Source organism: Haemaphysalis longicornis, unplaced genomic scaffold (genome assembly GCF_048455015.1).
Source record: "Haemaphysalis longicornis isolate Haplotype H1 unplaced genomic scaffold, Haemaphysalis longicornis Haplotype H1 scaffold_9, whole genome shotgun sequence".
In the NCBI taxonomy this organism is placed as follows: domain Eukaryota; kingdom Metazoa; phylum Arthropoda; class Arachnida; order Ixodida; family Ixodidae; genus Haemaphysalis; species Haemaphysalis longicornis.
The window spans coordinates 43199465-43216989 of NW_027526460.1; the positions used below are offsets into that span (position 1 = coordinate 43199465).

The following is a 17525-nucleotide window of genomic DNA, read 5'->3' on the forward strand; positions in this document are numbered from 1 at the left end:
TACACTCCTTACCTAAATCATGTCTTATGTTGTTATCAATTTCTTCGAAAGAGTGCTTAATTTGATGGAAACCTTGCATGTTTAGTTATTTTTTGTTTAAAACTGACGCCTTGTAATTTCGGTCTGAACTCGTACCACCCTGTAAAACCAGGCATGGGAGATCGGCAACAAATTTCAAACCTACTCCCGATCCTCTACCCGTCTATTGAGCAGTAGATGGCTCGTCCGGCCGAACCGGACCTTGGACACCAGAAATACTTGGTAAAGAGGGCCTGAATGGCAAGTCGTCGCATGGGTATACCGGAACAGGGATACCCTCCACCGGGCGAGTGTCCTGCCGTCAGCACTTAGGCTCTGTAAATGATTATTCCCCCCCTCTCTCTCTCTACCAGTTGGGACAAATGTTCTAAAACAAGAAGCTATCCAAAAAGTTGCGTAGGTTTGTTTTGATAAGCTGTTTGTTTTCTCTTGGCAAGAAACTAAGGTTTTTGGAGCTTAGCTGAAAATTTTATCTCGATTTCTTAATGAGTGCTGGGCAAAAAGTTAACATTTTGTTCTCCTTTCTAGAATGATCAAAGGGTGCTGCCGCAATAATTTTAAATATTAAAACGTTCTGCTGTTTCTTTATTCCTAAGGGAGCTGCCATATTTAGAGACTTTAGTAGAAGTTTGGGGCGGCATCAGGAGCGAAGACCAGACATAGTTCATAGGTCAGAAGGCAAGGAGCAAGATAGCGAGGTGCAGTTCTCGAGTGAGGTGGCGAGTGCGGTTGAACTTCGCTGTGTCGGCTGGCCACGTGGAAATGTCAAATGAAATTAGTTCAGTGTAGACAAGTTTCGTTGAATTAAAATACCGTTTTGTTTCGATAACAATCACGCACTATCGGTATATTCAAACAAATAATCGAGATATTAAAAATAGAAACAATGGCGACTCCCCAATCACTTTCCAGCGATTTCTGTATGACGTCACAGAATCTTGTTCGTGGGATTGGCAGCCGTCAATCAAAGCCGCTGCCAAGAAACATGACTGCGAAATTGTTGTGGGCCTCTAATTCTGTTTGATCGTGTCACTGGAATGCTAACATACATTTAAATACTTATAACTACGTTTCCATGCTGGCCCATATTACGTCACACCTGTCAAGATTACGTGACTGCAGCGCGAAATTCAAAAATTATTCAGTATTTTTGCGTTTTTTTTTTTGTTATGAAGCGTCTCTCGTGGCCAAACTGCAGCTGAATGAGTTGCCAGAGGCCAATTTTTTTTTTCAAATTGAACGAAGCTGTATTTGGTTTTCATGTACCCTTTGGTTAAGATACTGCTCTCAACGTCTACAAGTTCACATTTGTGTGTGACGAAGATCAGTACCTTACAAGGTTGGCAAGGAACAATAAGACACCAGTAAACACGTCGAAAAATGTGTGCTGCTCAGGATGCTGAGCAAAAACAAATGGACATGTGGGATCACAGTAGATATATTTTATTCTTTTTTATAGTCATTCTCGGACGAAGCACCACTGTAAAGTTTACGGCTTGGCGTTATCGAGGAGGCATTGCTGTAAACGAGCATAAAAGTGAATAAACAATTATTCGCGGCGACATGAGTACACAATGCTTCAGTTAATATAGGTCTTGTCTGAATACATTGCAAGTTGAGCAAATCCTGCCTATTCAGATAATTGGGCATACAAGGACAGCTCCTTAATATTCGAAAATCAGCAAAAGTTGACTCCGGTTCATAAAACTTCTTCTGATTCTCGCACGTTCGTTCCGGTGTTTAGTCGCCCATACTTTGTTACACGATACAATACTTATACACACGTTTACCGTTGACATAACGCTTTGGCTAGACCATAAGGCCGTAGCAAGCGACTTTATTTATGACGTCTTCGGGCGTTACGTACTTAACGTATTTCCTGCGCAGTTTTTGTCTTGCGATTTTTAGAGCCGGAGTGTTCGAAAGTAAAGCCTGATATCAGCGAAAAATACTTACGCATTTGGTTTTGTATTACCCTGGCAGTTACGACGAAAGTTGCAGCTTCGGGTAAATTTGTGTACGAAAAAGTTTTTTTTTTTTTATCACAGATGCTAAAGTAACTAACAACCAAGCAGGCATCCCAAGTTGCCTTTCCTTCACTGTTTTGAAAGCACGACAGTCGTGAAAGTAAATGAAGCAAAATGATTGCAGAGCAACGCTCACCATCGTATAAAAGGCGATGGGCTATTTCATAAATATGGCATTCATACTTGCTTGGGCGATACTTTGAGCAAATGGGCGGGAGAAATATAACGCGTTATAAACGAAAGTATCGGTCTTACCAGTGCTGGTTTTATTTTATCCTTCTCTCCAAAAACATCCTGCAGACAAATAGAATTTGGAAGGAAGGCCAAAGATTAAAATTACGAATATGAAGGAAGTTGAGTACAAATGATAGGAGGAGGAGCAGAAAAGCGAAAGGAAAGGCCGACAGGTTATCCAGGGATAGTGCCCGCTTTGCTACTCGGCACTGGGGAACGGTTGTTCAGAGGATGAAAGAGAGGGCAAGAAAAAAATGGTCAATTTTGTAACCAACCAATATTTCCTCGGTGAGCAGGCAGTTCGCTCCCTGAAAACAAAATACAAAATGAACGTGTTTAAGCATTCTCCAGTTTCCTGCAACATAATGTTACTGCGGCCAAGCGCATTTAATGTATTTATATTTTATATCGTGATATCGGGTGGTTGAAAGTAGGGAACGATGAAATGCATTGATGAAGTATTGTTTTCTTAAGTTTGTCCCCCGAATTTTATTGTACTCTGCATTTGAAATGCATGCCGTCGGTGTGTTGGGATCATCAATGACACCAGAGAGAGAGAGAAACAACATCTTTATTTGGCCTGCGAAAAGGGTTACCTACTACCGCCGGCCTCCTGGGGGGGGAGGCGGGTTCGGCCGCTGGCGCTCGATGGCCGCTAGCGCGAGCTGAACGACCTCTCGCTGTAGATTATAGTCCGTGCTGGTTACCGCACTTTGCAGGCGCGGTGGTAGCGGATCCGCGGTTGAGTCCGTTGGTTGGCATTCCCAGAGCATGTGCTTCATGGTAGCTCGGTCGCCGCCGCACACCGCACACGCGTCTGTCTGGTATATCTCAGGGCACACGTGTTTTGCGAACACTGGCGTCCATATCGCGCGCACCTGTAGTTGGCGTATCAGCACTGCCTCTCCTCGGGTGAGATTTCGGTGCGGTGGCGGGTAGGCTCTCCTGCCCTCCCGATACCAAGCCAGCACCTCCTTGTACGTGTCGATCGGCGTCATCTCGGTGTGATCGTCCTCTTCTTCGCCTTCCGTAGGACGAGGGCTCGGGGCAGCGTCGTGGCTGGTGAGCACGCGCGCTGCTCGGTCTGCCTCCTCGTTACGGTTCGCTCCCGTTCCCACCGGGCCCATGTGTGCCGGGAACCACTTGATGGTCACTGGCATTGTTCGTTGTGGTAGGGCCCCGCACACCCTGGACGCGCACGAGGACACTCTGTTTGTGGCGTAGTTTATGATCGCACTGCGTGAGTCGCTCAGCACTGTCGCACACTTTGGGTTAGTCAGGGCAAGCGCGATGGCCAGCTCTTCCGCTTGTCTGGGGTCTTGGGCCCGCACGCTGCCCGCCGTGTACAGCTCCCCTGAGGTCGCCGCTATCACGGCCACGGCGTACGTGCCTTGGCGGTTCGGGTACGCCGCCGCGTCGACGTAGTAGGCGTTGGTGTCCGCCGCGTGCGTGGCCGTGAGGGCCTTTGCCCTGGCAAGGCGGCGTTCCCGATTCGTCTCTGGATCCATGTGCTTGGGGACTGGCGGAATCTGCATGAGGCCGAGCAGCCCGCGCGGCAGCGACAGCAGCGGCGCCCGGTCCCCCTCCCCCTGCAGCCTCGTTTGGTAGCCTACTCTCTGCAGTATCGATCTGCCGGTCCTAGTCAGTGTTAACCTCGTAAACTGCGCTGTGCGTTGTGCCTCTGCTATTTCGCTCAACGTGTTGTGAACTCCTAACTCTAAGAGCCGCTCCGTGTTGGTGTGTGTGTAAAGGCCTAGTGCCATCTTATATGCTTTGCGTATCAGAGCGTCAACCTTTCGACTCTCCGCTGCTGACCAGTCGTGGAAGGCCGCGACGTAGGCCACGTGGCTTATCGCAAACGACTGAACCAGCTTCAGGAGGTTGCCCTCTCTCATTCCTCCGTGCCTTGTTGCCACTTTCTTGATGAGTCTTACTGCCGTCATTATCTTCGTTTCGAGCTTGGTGACGGTGAGGCCGTTGTGTCCGAGTGCATCGACGTGTAGCCCGAGGATACGCAGCGTCTTCGTTCGCGGAATTGTCGTTCCGTCTCGCGTTCGGAGGTTGATGTCGGGTTCCGTCTTGTTTCCTCGACTCTTTCGTTTCGGTGGTATGATCAGTAGTTCAGACTTTGTCGGGGAGCACGTGAGGCCCGTGCCTTGCAGGTGGTCTTCGACTTCGTCGATGGCGCGTTGCAGAGACGCCTCGATCTCGCCGTCACTGCCGCCGGACACCCACAGCGTGATGTCATCTGCGTAAATGGTGTGTCCGACGTTCGGGATGCTCTGTAGTCGTTCAGCAACCCCGATCATGACTATGTTGAACAGCGTCGGCGAGATCACGGCGCCCTGCGGTGTTCCCGTGCTTCCCAGACTTTTCTTGGGTAGTTCCATGTCTCCTGCCACTATCGTCGCGGTGCGGTCCGTCAGGAAGTCTCGGATGTATGCGAAGGAACGCTCCCCCATGTTGAGGCGCGAGACCTGTTGTAAGATGGCTGAGTGGCGAACGTTATCGAACGCGCTCTTCAAGTCCAGGCCAAGTACCGCTCGATTGTCCATGGAGCTGGTCGGTCGGTCTAGGACTTCGTGCTTAATGAGCAGCATGGCGTCCTGCGTGCTGAGCTTGGCTCGGAAACCCAGCATCGTGTCCGGATATAGGCCCTCTTCTTCCAGGTACGCTTGCCATCTGTTTAGGAGGACGTGTTCTAGAACCTTCCCTACGCAGGACGTCAGGGAGATGGGTCGCAGGTTGTCGATACTCGGCGTCTTGCCTGGCTTTGGGATGAGAACCGTTCTGGCTTCTTTCCAGCTGGTGGGGAGTTTGCCCTCTCGCCAGCATTTGTTGAAGTATCCCGTCAGCGCCGTTATTGCCGCGTCACTGAGGTTGCGCAGCGCTTTGTTCGACACCCCGTCCGGCCCCGGTGCTGACTTGCAGTTGATGGTTTGAATGACTGCCCGGACCTCCCATTCCTCGATGTCGGCATCGAGCTTGGCGTTGGCCTCGCCCGCGTAACTCGGGAGGGGGGTTGGCGGAGTGGGTGGGAGGTATTTGTTGTCGATTCGCCGGCGTACCTCAGCTTCGCCGAGATCCTGCTTCGCCTTGTGTAGTGTCCGGGCAAGGACGTGATGTTGTGTCCCCTTCGTCTTGTTCTCGTCTAATAGATGGCGTAGTAGGTGCCAGGTCCGACTCTTGTGTATCTGGCCATCCGCTTCCTGACAGACCGCCTGCCATTGCTGACGGCAGAGCACCTCGCTGTGTTTCTCAATCGCGATGTTCAGCAAGGCGATGCGCTTGCGGAGCTTCCGGTTGTGGCGTTGTCGTTTCCATCTGGCCCTCATCGAGTGTCGCGCCTCCAACAGGTGCGCTAATCGGCTGTCGACTTGTGGGGTCTCTTCATCCGCTTCCACCTCTGTTGTGGCTGCTTGTGTCGCTGTGTTGAGAGCACGCGTCCATTCGTCGATGTCTTCTATGTGCTCGGTCAGGGCGTCCAGCTTCTGTCTGTACTTGGTCCAGTCCGTCATCGCTTGCTTGCGGGGGGTCGGCGCTTTGCCGTGCAGCGGCACCGCAATCTCGAGGACGCAGTGGTCGCTGCCCAGCGTTTCGCCCGTGTTTCGCCAGCGAGCCCCGGCGGCGTTGCAGAATGCCAGGTCTGGGTTAGTGTCTCGTTGCGTGGATGTGCCGTGTCTCGTGTGTGTCGATGGGTTGTTTAGTAGTTGATACTCCGCTTCCATGGCTTCCTCGTAAAGGCTTTGGCCCTTTGTCGTGGACTTCGGGTACCCCCACGCCGTGTGCGGTGCGTTGAAGTCTCCGCACACGAGCGCGGTGTTGTCCCCTGCCAACTGCTTCGTCTTGTGCATAAGAGTTCGAAACCGTTGTTGGAATTGCTTGGGATTGCTGTATGCGTTCACGATGAAGACGCTCTCCTTTCGATTGCGGCCCGTGACGACCTCGATAGCTAGGTGTTCGATGGCACTGTTTTGAAGCAGGCCGTGCTCGATGTATGTGAGTCCCTTCTTCACCAGGGTACACACCCCTTGTCCCGCACCTTTCCCAGTCGTTCTTGCACTGGGCGGGCTGGCGTAGGAGCGGTACCCCGGCAGGCCCGGGGGAGCCTCGCTGTGCGTTTCTTGTAGGAGTATTACGTCTGGCCGCCGGCCGGCTTGTCTGATGTACTGTTGTAAGAGTGCCTTCTTTTTGCGCAGGCCGTTCGCGTTCCACTGCCACACCACGAGCTCTCGCGTTATCGCTGTTCGGGCCATGTTGGACGACTCTTGCTTGGGTGCTGCTGCTGCTGCTGTTGGTGGGTTAGCTCGTCGGGTCGCGTTAGAAGTTGTTGTATTTGCGCTAGTATGCGTTCCATGTTGGTCATGCGAATGTTCATGTCTGCTGTCGTTGCCTCCAGCGCCGCTAGTCTTCGGTTGATTGCCTCCTGGTCCATTCCAAAACGGTCCATGCGCTCTTCCAATTGCTGGTGGCGTCTTTCGATCGCGTTTGTCACCGTAGCACGTCTTTTCGCCCTGGGGCCGAAGTCTTCTTCGGTTGTGTTTCCGTTCTGCGTCGTTGTTGTTGTTGTTGTTTCTTCTTCAATTGGTTCTGCGACTCGCGGTTCGGCGGCGCGTGCCTGTTCGGGTTCCTGCGTCTGCATTTGTTCTTGGTCTTGCTCTTGCTCCTGGGCTCGCGCTTGTCTCTGTGCCTGTCTGTGCGCTGTCCTTGGTGATAGATCTGGGATTTGGTGTTGCTGATGTTGCGGCTGTTGGTCGGCAAGGAGCATGTCTAGCTTCCTGCTGACCTCTTGTAGATGCCGCTCTTGTTGTGCGAGTTGTGCTTTAAGGCGCGCGTTTTCATTGCGGAGTGCAATCATCTCCGGAGTTGGTTGCGGTGGTTGTTGTTGCGGTGCATTACTCTTGAGTTCCTGCGGGTTGGCTTCCCGCTTCGGTCGTGGCTCGGTCACGGCGGCAGCCCACGTCACGCCCTCTCTCGGGCTGGGCTTGACCTGATTTCCATTGCCACTACGGCGGCTCGTTTCGCCTCCTCCGGGTGCTGCCGGAGCGCCGCCAGCCGTTGTTGTTGTTGCCGCCGCCGCTCTGTTGACGTCAGCGTTTCTATGTGGCGTCCGTTTCGCGCCATTTCCGACCGTTCGCAGCTGCGGGAAGTCGGCTAGGCCTAATGGCGGCGCTCGCCGCTGCTCCTCCGCCCGCTTGCGCTCCCATCGGCGCTGCTTGACCACGTGTGGGGTCTTGTAACGATTCTTGCATCCCGCCACCCCGGTGGGGTGCGCCCCGCCGCATAGCTTGCAGCGGGGTGTGCATTCTTGTTCGTGTGTGGGGCCCGGGTTGGGCGCTCCGCACGCAAAGCATATCTCGGTGTCCGGATAGGGACACACGTCTGCGCGGTGACCTAGTCTGCCGCAGCAGTGGCACACCTCGTAGTGTTGTCTGTATAAGGTACATCTCGTTAGCACAGCTCCGTATTTCACTACGTTAGGTACTTTCGTACCCGCGAAGGCCACTATTACCGTGGTGGTGTTTCCGATCCTGTGCGCTTCGAGCGCGAGTGGGTTCGCTTCGTTCACGATATTTTCTTGTAAGTCCTGCTTCGTATCTGATAGCGAGATGCCTCGAATGACGCCCTTTACGGTGCCGTCTGGCGCCGACGAGTACGCGCTGACCTCGTATTCCCTACCCGCGATTCTGAGCTGGCGAATGCCTGTGTACATTCGAGCCCTATGTTCGTGCGGGGTACTTATCACGATGATGTTCTGAGCATTATTGGTGCAAATAGTGTCTTTTCTAGACTCCTGTAAGGTAGTTCCCGCCGTCGCGAAAATGGCTTCCATGAGCTTAGTTGCCTCGGTGCGCGCCACGTTTAGCCCGCCACGTGGCCTAAGTATGATTTTGATCTCCTCTTTCGGCAGCGCATGCGGCATGCGTGCTGCCTTGGTGAGTCTAACCGCGACTTGCTTCGCGAAACGCGCCTGATTTATAGAGGCTGCAGGAGGAGTAGCCAAAGCAACAGGGACCGACTCACCGCTGCCGCCGCGGCCGCCATCGCCGCCGGCCGCCCCGATCGCCTGCCGCCGCATCCGCCGCCTCGCCACCTGCCATCCCTCGTCGTCTTCTTCCTCCGTCGTTGGGTCCGTGCCGGTAACTGCTACCGCCACCCGTCCGTGGTCGTGGTTCACGTGCATCGTAGGTGCTTGAGGGCTATCTTCAGGTAGAAAAGTGGTGCCGATGTCCATTGTCGTCATCTCCTCCAATGTAGCTGCCATCTCCGTCATGGCGGCCGTCGTCGACGCGCCCGGCCCGAAGTCGTGCTAGGCCTAGGTTAGGCCTAGCTGGCCGACCACGTTGGCCGATCTGTCTTCGCCAGTAAATAGATGAAAATCGATGCAGCTCACTCGAAATTGGTGTCGATCGATTCCGTAGGTCGAGCAGCGTTGCCCTATAGCAGAAGTTCGTCGATATTTCCAATTGGCTAGGCACAAATAATCATAACCGTCGGAGCCGATGTGAGACACGTCCGCTCACTGCGGCGATCGCAGCGCCTCCTCTCAATGACACCAAAAGTGCTCGATCTCGTGATATATATGCCGTGCAATCCCGTTTTGCAACCTCTTAAAATTTAGGCTTCAGTTGAAAACCCGAAATCAAGTGCAGAGGGATTAGATAGTTTACGGCCTAATGACACTGAAGACCATCCTTAATATCTATGTAGAGGTGGGCTTTAAAACCATTTTTTCTAGGGCGTTTGTGGAGCCAACAGAGCGGCTTAGTTGTGTTCATCGTAAGCTAGGCGGTTCTTACAGGTGCGCATAGCTTTGGCACTATGCGGGTTAATTATTTTCAATTCACCCGTTAGCGTTTAGTAGCTGATTCTAAAGTTAACACCGGCACTTTTTTAAAAAAGAAAGTGGGTAATAACAAACATCACGCACAAAAATCTACAAATCTTGCCTCGAGTTATAAATATCGTCGGCAAATTTCGCCAGATATATATCGGCGCATGTTGTTCCAAATTTGCTCAGCAGTCCTGTCAATAACGTATGTGTCTCATTACCCTCCGTTGTTTTATAGTGTGCGACATTTTTTTATACAAATGGGTACCTTACGCAGCTTTTCTTTGTTTGCCCATTGCATCAATTCCAGTACGTGATAACAACTGCCCCCGTGCGCCTGGTACACGGTCTTTGCTGCATGAAACTTACCGTAGGCTATGTTACGTGGCTATGCAAAGCGAACTCACAGCTTACCCGCCCATATAGGCCATCTTTTGAACAATCCTGGCTGTAGTCAGGATAGCCGTCGGCGAACAACTGCTTCATGCAGGGCGCGGACTGAAAAATCAAGGGTGTAATTTTGTAGTAGTGCGAAGAAAAAGAAGCCCGGCTTAGTAGCTGTAGGTTTCTAATCCTCGGAACGTGGTGGTTGTTACGAAATCCATTCTAACTTCTAAGAGACTACTTTGCTTACGCAAGTGGATATCGAGAACACCAGTTAGTACGAGATTTAGGCTCAGGCCGGGTTCAGGCTGTTGCCGCAACTGTTGTAATAACTTAAAAGAATGACGTTATTTCACGCCTCAGCCAAGCGAACTGCGTGAGATGCCGGTTTTTCGCGTCCATAGATAATGGCACGGCTTTTGCGTCGGTAGTCTGAACATAGCGTAACATTAAAGAATAGGGTTCAAGTGAAGCGCTTTAAATTAGTCTCCACTACGTCGCGCTTGAACGACAAGTTGCTGGGAAAAACCCGCCGCGGTGGCTCAGTGGCTAAGGCGTTGCGCTGCTGAGCACGAGGTCGCGGGTTCGATTCCCGGCCGCGGCGGCCGCTTTTCTGATGGAGGCGGAAAACAAAAACGCCCGTGTGTTCGAGATTTCGGCGCACGATAAAGATCCCCAGGTGGTCAAAATTAATCCGGAGCCCTCCACTACGGCGCGCCTCATCGCCTGCGTTGCGTCGGCGCGTTAAACCCCACAATCAAATCAAATCAAGTTGCTGGGAAAAACGTCAACTGACTTGTGCCTACGCACTTGAAGATGCACACTTTATATGGCACGTTGTGCTGATGTTTGTCACCAGATCAGCAGTGCCATTTTGCACACCCTGGTGGGTTGCGGGACGCAATTATCTGTGTGAAAAGTCCAGTGCTGAGAGATTATGCGAACCCACCGCGGTGGCTCAGTGGCTAAGCCGTTGCGCTGCTGAGCACGAGGTCGCGGGTGCGATTCCCGGCAGCGGTGGCCGCTTTTCTGATGGAGGCGAAAAGCAAAAACGCCCGTGTGTACGAGATTTCGGCGCACGTTGAAGATCCTCAGGCGGTCAAAATTCATCCGGAGCCCTCCACTACCCCGCGCTTCTTCGCCTGCGCTGCGTCGGCGCGTTAAACCCTACAATCAATCAAAGATTATGCGAAAATATCCCTAGGTGTCAGAGTAGGAAGTAATATGAAATTATATCAGTGAACCATTTTTAAACACAAGCTGACACGTTCCTTTCAAGCCCCTACAGAGTTGCGCAGAAGAAATGCAATAGCAACACGCTATGTATACGCGCTGTTTAGTTGGCGGCAGACATGGTGCCAGCATATTCGGGCTCATGACAACCTCATTTTGTAAAGATAGCGACAGTCCTGTTCCCCCCCGCATGAATAATCATTTATGAACGTCATGTGTTACCTCTATGTACCTATGAATTATCCGTGCTCCATCCGTACTTGCGAATTATCTGTACTCTATGTACTTAAGTCATTATGTGTTACACGCATGCTTGTAATATACGCACATGCGGTAGCGCGGTTTCAAAGCCGGCTTATGCTTGAATGGCATGCTGCCATTTTCATCGATGGTGCCGCGCTATAAAAACGCGTGCTCAAATAAAGCACCTAATATCATCAAGTAGGTGGACCATTTTGTTAGTATTTCCTATGCAGGGATGTAACCGAATGACAGGAGAATTTTAGGGTATAAACGCAGGGTGCACGACGTCAACACCAAATTTAAGTAACCGCACAGCAATTATACAAATGAAACGGTTTCGCCGATATTATCACGTAGCCAAAGATGACGCAGGCTTCTTCAAGGAACAAAAAGTTTAGCGAACTTGTGCTCCGCTAGGGACTCAAGGAATACACAAGCGGCGAAGGAGCAGTTAACAAAGTGACGTGCACAGGAGAGTTTCGGCAGATAGAATGACGAGCGCGTACGGCCCGGGGGCATTTATTTTTCTGCGTGCGATCGGGTCGCAAGCACTTCGATTATTCTAGTCTAGGGACGACAAGGAGTGACGCTCCCCCTATCAAATCAGATAGCCTGCGCGGCATACAAAAGAAGGGTAACATGAGGCTTTCCCCGCTTCGAACACTGATAACACAGCCGGGCGCGGACAGACACCGGACACAAAAAACATAAGTACACAAAACAAAGGCATGCTTCGTGGCAATATCTTATTACCTTTCAGACAAGCTACGCCTTGCTGCATTGGAGTACATCGGCGCCATTACGCATATAAAAACATTACAAGAAATATTCAGTTACATCCATGCTAACTAAGGCCGCACATTTAAAGCATAGTGAGGCTTTTATTCATTAAAGGGCGAGTGTTCGGTTCGTTTGCCTTGTGCGGTGTCAGAACAAGTCGCGATTGAGAGCAGCGCCAGCTTACCTCGAATTCTTTCCAGCGCTTGTTCACGTTATCCAGCACGCTGATCATACTGAAGAGCTTCGGGCCGCACTTAGAAAACACTGAAACAAGTCGCACCAGATTAGTTATCCCTAATGACGAGTCAGGGCAAGTTAAAAAGTCATGATGCGTTGTGGCAAAAGAATGTTTTCAGTGTTGTTTCATTTCATTCTTCGGGTTTATTATTTCAGGGAGGGTGAATATGACGTAATGACGCGACATACGCCCCATAACACTACAAAATTAGACAGTTTTGTCTTGCTTAACTAGTTTTACGAGGTGGAAGAACGGTGTGAAACAAACCAATACGCGGAATGCACTGTCTTATGGCCAATTGCAGCTTTACGTTGGCTAAATATAGCAATGTGGTTTCCACAAAGGAATAACGAAGGGCGCAGTTAACTAGTTAGACGATAACCGTTGAACTACGATTTGAGTGAAAACTCTTGTAAGGGATTGGCCAGCCCATCGGCGCGGGGTGCACAGCGATTCGAATCAGGGCTTCAGTTCGCATTTACTACTCTGTAGTTGATTATATTTGTATGAAGCTACTTCTCCTCCTCCAATGGCAGTAGGAAGATGGAAAAAGTTGCTTCCCCCTATAATAAGCTCACACATGCGCCGGCCATCGATTCCCTTTCGAGTGAGTGCATGGGAGGTGAGTTTATTATTAATATGGAGCTGCTTCACTGGGCGTTTTATTTTGGATCTATCACAGCTGTTTTTTGTACGTTGCAGCCTTTAACACCGTACATATATTGCCATGTGAGAAAGAATAAAATTCTGTGTAGATAGTGAGAGAGAGAGAGAGAGAGAGATGATGTTTTTAGCCAAATGGAAGAGGTCAACCCTGCAGAATGCGGTTTGTTACTTCAGATGGTTGGTGAATATGAATTTTCGGTAAAGTCTGTCAGCTCTCCTCCTGCAATTTTGTAGCTGATTATTAACGCGCCTTCCATTCCAGTTCCACTCGAAATAACAAGCCCTACACAAGTTCTCATATAAAACCCGATGCCATCCAACTTTCACAAAAATTATGAATTAAGTTAAGAAGATATCGTTGCTTCTATTAAGTAAGCGAATGTACAATAATCCCCAATAAAATTGGGTCCATGTTAGAAAATGCTTTCAAGAAATTTCGGGCATTCCTGCGAACGCACTTAATACAGGGTGATCACCAAGAAGCAACGTCCCTGATATCAATGCTTGCGATTAACAAAAAGTCAAGTGGCGGACAGGAACTCCACCTTGTTGGCATTATGAATGAATATTAATATTGTTATGAATGGAATATTACGAATGAAAATGAATATTATTATTTAAAGCATTAGCTTTATTATCTGATCAAATGGACGTAATTTTGACTTCCCAGCATTCTCCGCAGCTCGGTGCGTTCATTTTGCCTTCTACTATTATGAATTAAATAATTAAGTAAGTAATTAGGTAATCAATTAATTAATTATTACGAAATACCGCAGGTTATTAGCCCGAGAAGGAGGGCCACATATATCACATGTATATCACACACACACACACACACACACACCCACACAAAAAAAACCACAAAAGCCATCTTGTGTACATACTGCAAAATATACATGATGAGCCAATAAATAGATAATATCAGTAACTCAAAGGTACAACAAGAGGGAACAACAGTGAAGAAACGCGACGAAACGGCCAGCAAAATGAATCGTAGAAAAGCGGCTATGACGATTAAAACACGTCAGGTATCCATTTTACACACTGGGTTCAAGGCGCTCTACAGGTAGCAGGTCTTCCACAGAAGTGTTATTCCAATCGTTGACTGTTCATGGGAAGAAGGAAAATTTAAAGAAATCGGTCTGAGCGAGAAGCGGCGTGAGAGATAAAGCGTGGGAATGACGATTGCGCCGCGTTGATAGTGGGAAGGGTCAAGACCGAGCTTACGGTTAGTAAGAGGATAAGGAAACTTACAGTTAATAAACTTTTGTCGCGATTCCAAGTTTACAATCCCGTGGTTTTTCATTGTTTTAGTAACTGAGACATTTCTGCTATATAAGGAGTATATAAAGCGCACCGCACGCCTCTCAATTTTTTCAAGTGAGTTGATGTTCTTTTTTCTATGGTGTCCCAGGCAACGCACGCGCATTCCATTTTAGGGCGTATGAGTGTGTTGTACGCTAACAGCTTCACCTGGGATGGAGCTTCTCAAAGTTTATGCTTTAAAAGGCACAATTTGCGGAAAGCGGACCAAGCGACATTAGCAATGTGCGTATTCCACCTTAAATGTTTGTTAACGTTATCCCAAGATACTTATATTCATTAACTTCAATTGAGGGGTGGTTTGAAGTGGAATATTTAAACAGAATAGGCTTTTTTTTGTTTGAAATTCGAAGACTGATTTGTCCAAGTCTGTTTCCGTACCCCATTTATTGCACCACGCAAGAACATTGCTAAGCGCCGTATTTAGAGCGAGATTATTATCTTGGGATTGAATGTCAGGAAAAAGAATGCTACCGTCAGTAAAAAGGTGGATTTGGACTGGGTCACGAATAATATCCACTATATCATTACAATAAATGAAGAAAAGCATGGACCCCAGTACACTGCCCTGCGGAACTCCAGAATATACAGAAAGAAGGTCGGAAGATTGCCCATTTAATTCAACATACTGTCTACGGTATGTTAAGCAAGCCGATACCCATGCGATTAGTTAATTTGGAAGTCCGGGGAGCTGCAGTTTGTGAATCAATTTATCATGGGAATAATGGTCAAACGCCTTGCGGAAATCTAAGCCGATGACGTCAACCTGGTCAGCCTTATCAAGAACAGATGTAAAGAAATGAACGGAAACAAGTTGAGTGACGGTAGCAAACCCTTTTCTGAAACCATGCTGAAACTTTCATAAGATGTGATGTTCATCAAGAAAGTTAGTAATGCATGTTGAAATTATATGTTCCAACATTCTACAGTAGGAAAGCGTCAAAAAAGTCGGTCGATAGTTCAAAATAAGCTGAGGGTTACCCTTTTTTAAAATTGGAAAAAAACACGGCGCAGCTTCAAATGGATTGGCAAGGATGCTGATTTGATGGAACATTGAAATATCAAGACTAGAAACTTAGCCAGAGTTTCGGCATAGCGTCGCTAAAACGCATTTGGGATACAATCTGGACCAGGTGAGGATTCGACTAAAGTCGCAGGAGTGAAATGAGGACACCATTTTGGGAATTAAATTAACCTTCTGGAGGTGGAAAGCGAACTCCAGTGGTTTGGGGGCAGGTAGAAACGGAAACAACAGTACGGAAATTTTCGTTAAATTGTTCTGCAATAGCGTCCGGATTCACTATCACGCGGTCACACTTCTGATGTAAGTGTAGTAGATAGTTTTGAGGGCGCTAACCTCAAGCCTTCTGTTTCTGTTTTAGAACATTTGAACTCGGTTCCAACTTTGATCCTTGAGCAGTTTTACTCCTTTTTCGAAATAACTACTACATTTCGCATCTGCAAACCTACCTGTCTTGCATTGTGGTTTCAATGTGGCCGGATTAAAGGTGAGGAGCTCCTTCCGAAACTCGTTGAAGGTCTTAGCGTCTACGTTGGCCACAAAAAGGCCGTAAACGGCGAGCAGAAACAGGAGACCATGCCTGGCTCCCATGACTTGCTTTCGAATGACGCTGACCCGCATTGGAGTGGCCTCTCCTTTAATGCATTCACGGGGGTACATCACACTGGTGATGTACAATATAGAGCAAGAAGTATTGTTCACGGCGCATGAGGCCAGAATTTTTCCATATCCTCTCATAAAAAGGTAAATAGAAAAAGTGATTTTACAGAGAAGACCTTGCAATGAAAAACGGTCCCTCTGAAGTTGTGAGCTTACTTCTAGTATTTTCCCCCTTTTCATCCTGTGTTTTTTCTTGCACGGAGGAAAATAATTGGCCATTCCCCCCGCCAAAATTTATTACCCTCCGCAGACCGTCCAGCCTTCTAGCTCAGCTGCCGCTTACAAGGGTAAGCCAGCACTCAAGAGTATTTCTGCGCCCTTAAAATGTGGAGATGGATTTGCTGCTGAAGGGTTAGAATAAAAAAAAAACATTCTTTCGCAGAAGTCGCAGAGCCTTTTACTAATTTAAGCCGCATCGAGTCTCTCTCCCCTTCTCGCTTTCCCTTTTTCATGCGTAAGCATTCTTTGCTAAGTACTCTAGCCGCCAAAAGTGTAATGCTTTCTATCAGTAGAAAAAAAGCGATATTTGCGAGGCTAAGACAGGTAGTAATGGTTTAAATGTCAGGTCATAGTGGTCATAATGGTTTAAAGTCATAGGTCATAATGGTTTAAATGTCAATTATCGGTCAAAAGAAAACATTAAGAATGTAAATATAATATCTAAATGCAATAAAAATGAACAAACAAAACCACAAAGGTCTATCTAACCAACTGGCATTATGCGATAAAAAAAATAACAAAATTTGTCAGAAATACCAACTCTGCAACGCTTTTATATGCCAAAAAAATCATATTTGGCACAGTTAAAACGTTCAATCATCGTAATAGATAAATTTAGACCTTCGGTAAAAAGTACACTTACGTGAAATGCGTCGGGATCTTTAACCAAAAAGCGTAGATGCGGGAACAAAAATTAACGCCCACAAATACAAGGTAATTGTCTACAAAAATGGAGAGCAACGCCCATTCAAAATAGGTTGAAGTTAAAGTTGAAGTTCAAGTTTATTTCCAATAACGTACAGTGGGTGAACAGGCGGGGGGGAAAGCCGCAGTACTTGCGCCTTGACGGTACTCACACCTCTTACGATACAAACGACATACTGAACGATACAATCGACGTACCAGCAATGACATACTTCAGCAAGTCGATAGCAGTTATAACAATCTTAGGCAAATAGTTCGCGCAGATCAAAACCATGGCAAAGAATTTAGGCACAGAACTAATTTGGGCTGGGTAGAATTCGGAAAGAGTCTTGAAATGTTCGGTAGTAACCAACGTCCATCATTATAGAAACTGGTATATAACTAGTGTGTGTCCGGTTATGACATACGGGCAGTAGTTTGGGGTCTCACAAGCACGTTGAAAGAGCATTTGGATCAGCGAAGAATTCCATCCTGGCGAGATGAATGACATATAGACCGAGACTCAGAAAGAGGGTTGCGGAGCACAATCGCAGCATTGAGGAGCACTGCCATACGCTCAACCACCAGCAGTGGAATGAGCTGTGCAGTGCGGCGGACGGCCAAGATAAGAACAGCACTGCACGAACTCAACAGCAGGTCAGCCCTGCGCCCCGACCGGGTGTCGAACCGCGCCCTGAAGAATCTCGACGACCGCTCGGTGCAACAACTGGCAGACTGCATCAACTGCTGCTTGCGGCGAGGCAGCGTCCAGCGCCGTTGGAAGACCGCGAAGACGATCCCAATCCTGAAACCCGGCAAACCGCCTAGCCTCGACAACCTCCGCTCCGTATCGCTGACATCGTGCGTCATAAAAGTCATACAGCACACAGTTCTCAACCGATGGAAAGTGTATTTGGAGCAGAAAGGGATCTACCCAACGGC

The 17525-nt window shown here is 48.7% G+C and overlaps 1 protein-coding gene across 1 annotated transcript; it reads right to left on the reverse strand.

Moving 5' to 3' along the window:
* Positions 1 to 1466: 1466 nt before the first annotated feature.
* Positions 1467 to 15677, reverse strand: LOC144153941 (uncharacterized). The gene is made up of 6 exons (XM_077685715.1): positions 15470 to 15677; positions 11957 to 12036; positions 9547 to 9630; positions 2576 to 2608; positions 2322 to 2360; positions 1467 to 1558 (listed from the first exon to the last, which is right to left on the reverse strand). The coding sequence occupies exons 1-6, from the start codon at positions 15639 to 15641 to the stop codon at positions 1529 to 1531; spliced, it is 438 nt and encodes a 145-aa protein (XP_077541841.1). The 5' UTR covers positions 15642 to 15677; the 3' UTR covers positions 1467 to 1528.
* Between the last annotated feature and the right edge of the window lie 1848 nt (positions 15678 to 17525).

Coding starts and splice junctions, on each gene's coding strand:
- LOC144153941 (XM_077685715.1), bottom strand. CDS start 15,641: ATGCGGGTCAGCGTCATTCGAAAGCAAGTCATGGGAGCCAGGCATGGT. Junction 12,037..15,469: donor GAAACCACAATGCAAGACAG/GTAGGTTTGCAG, acceptor GACTTGTTTCAG/TGTTTTCTAAGTGCGGCCCG. Junction 1,559..2,321: donor ATAAAATAAAACCAGCACTG/GTAAGACCGATA, acceptor GCTCGTTTACAG/CAATGCCTCCTCGATAACGC.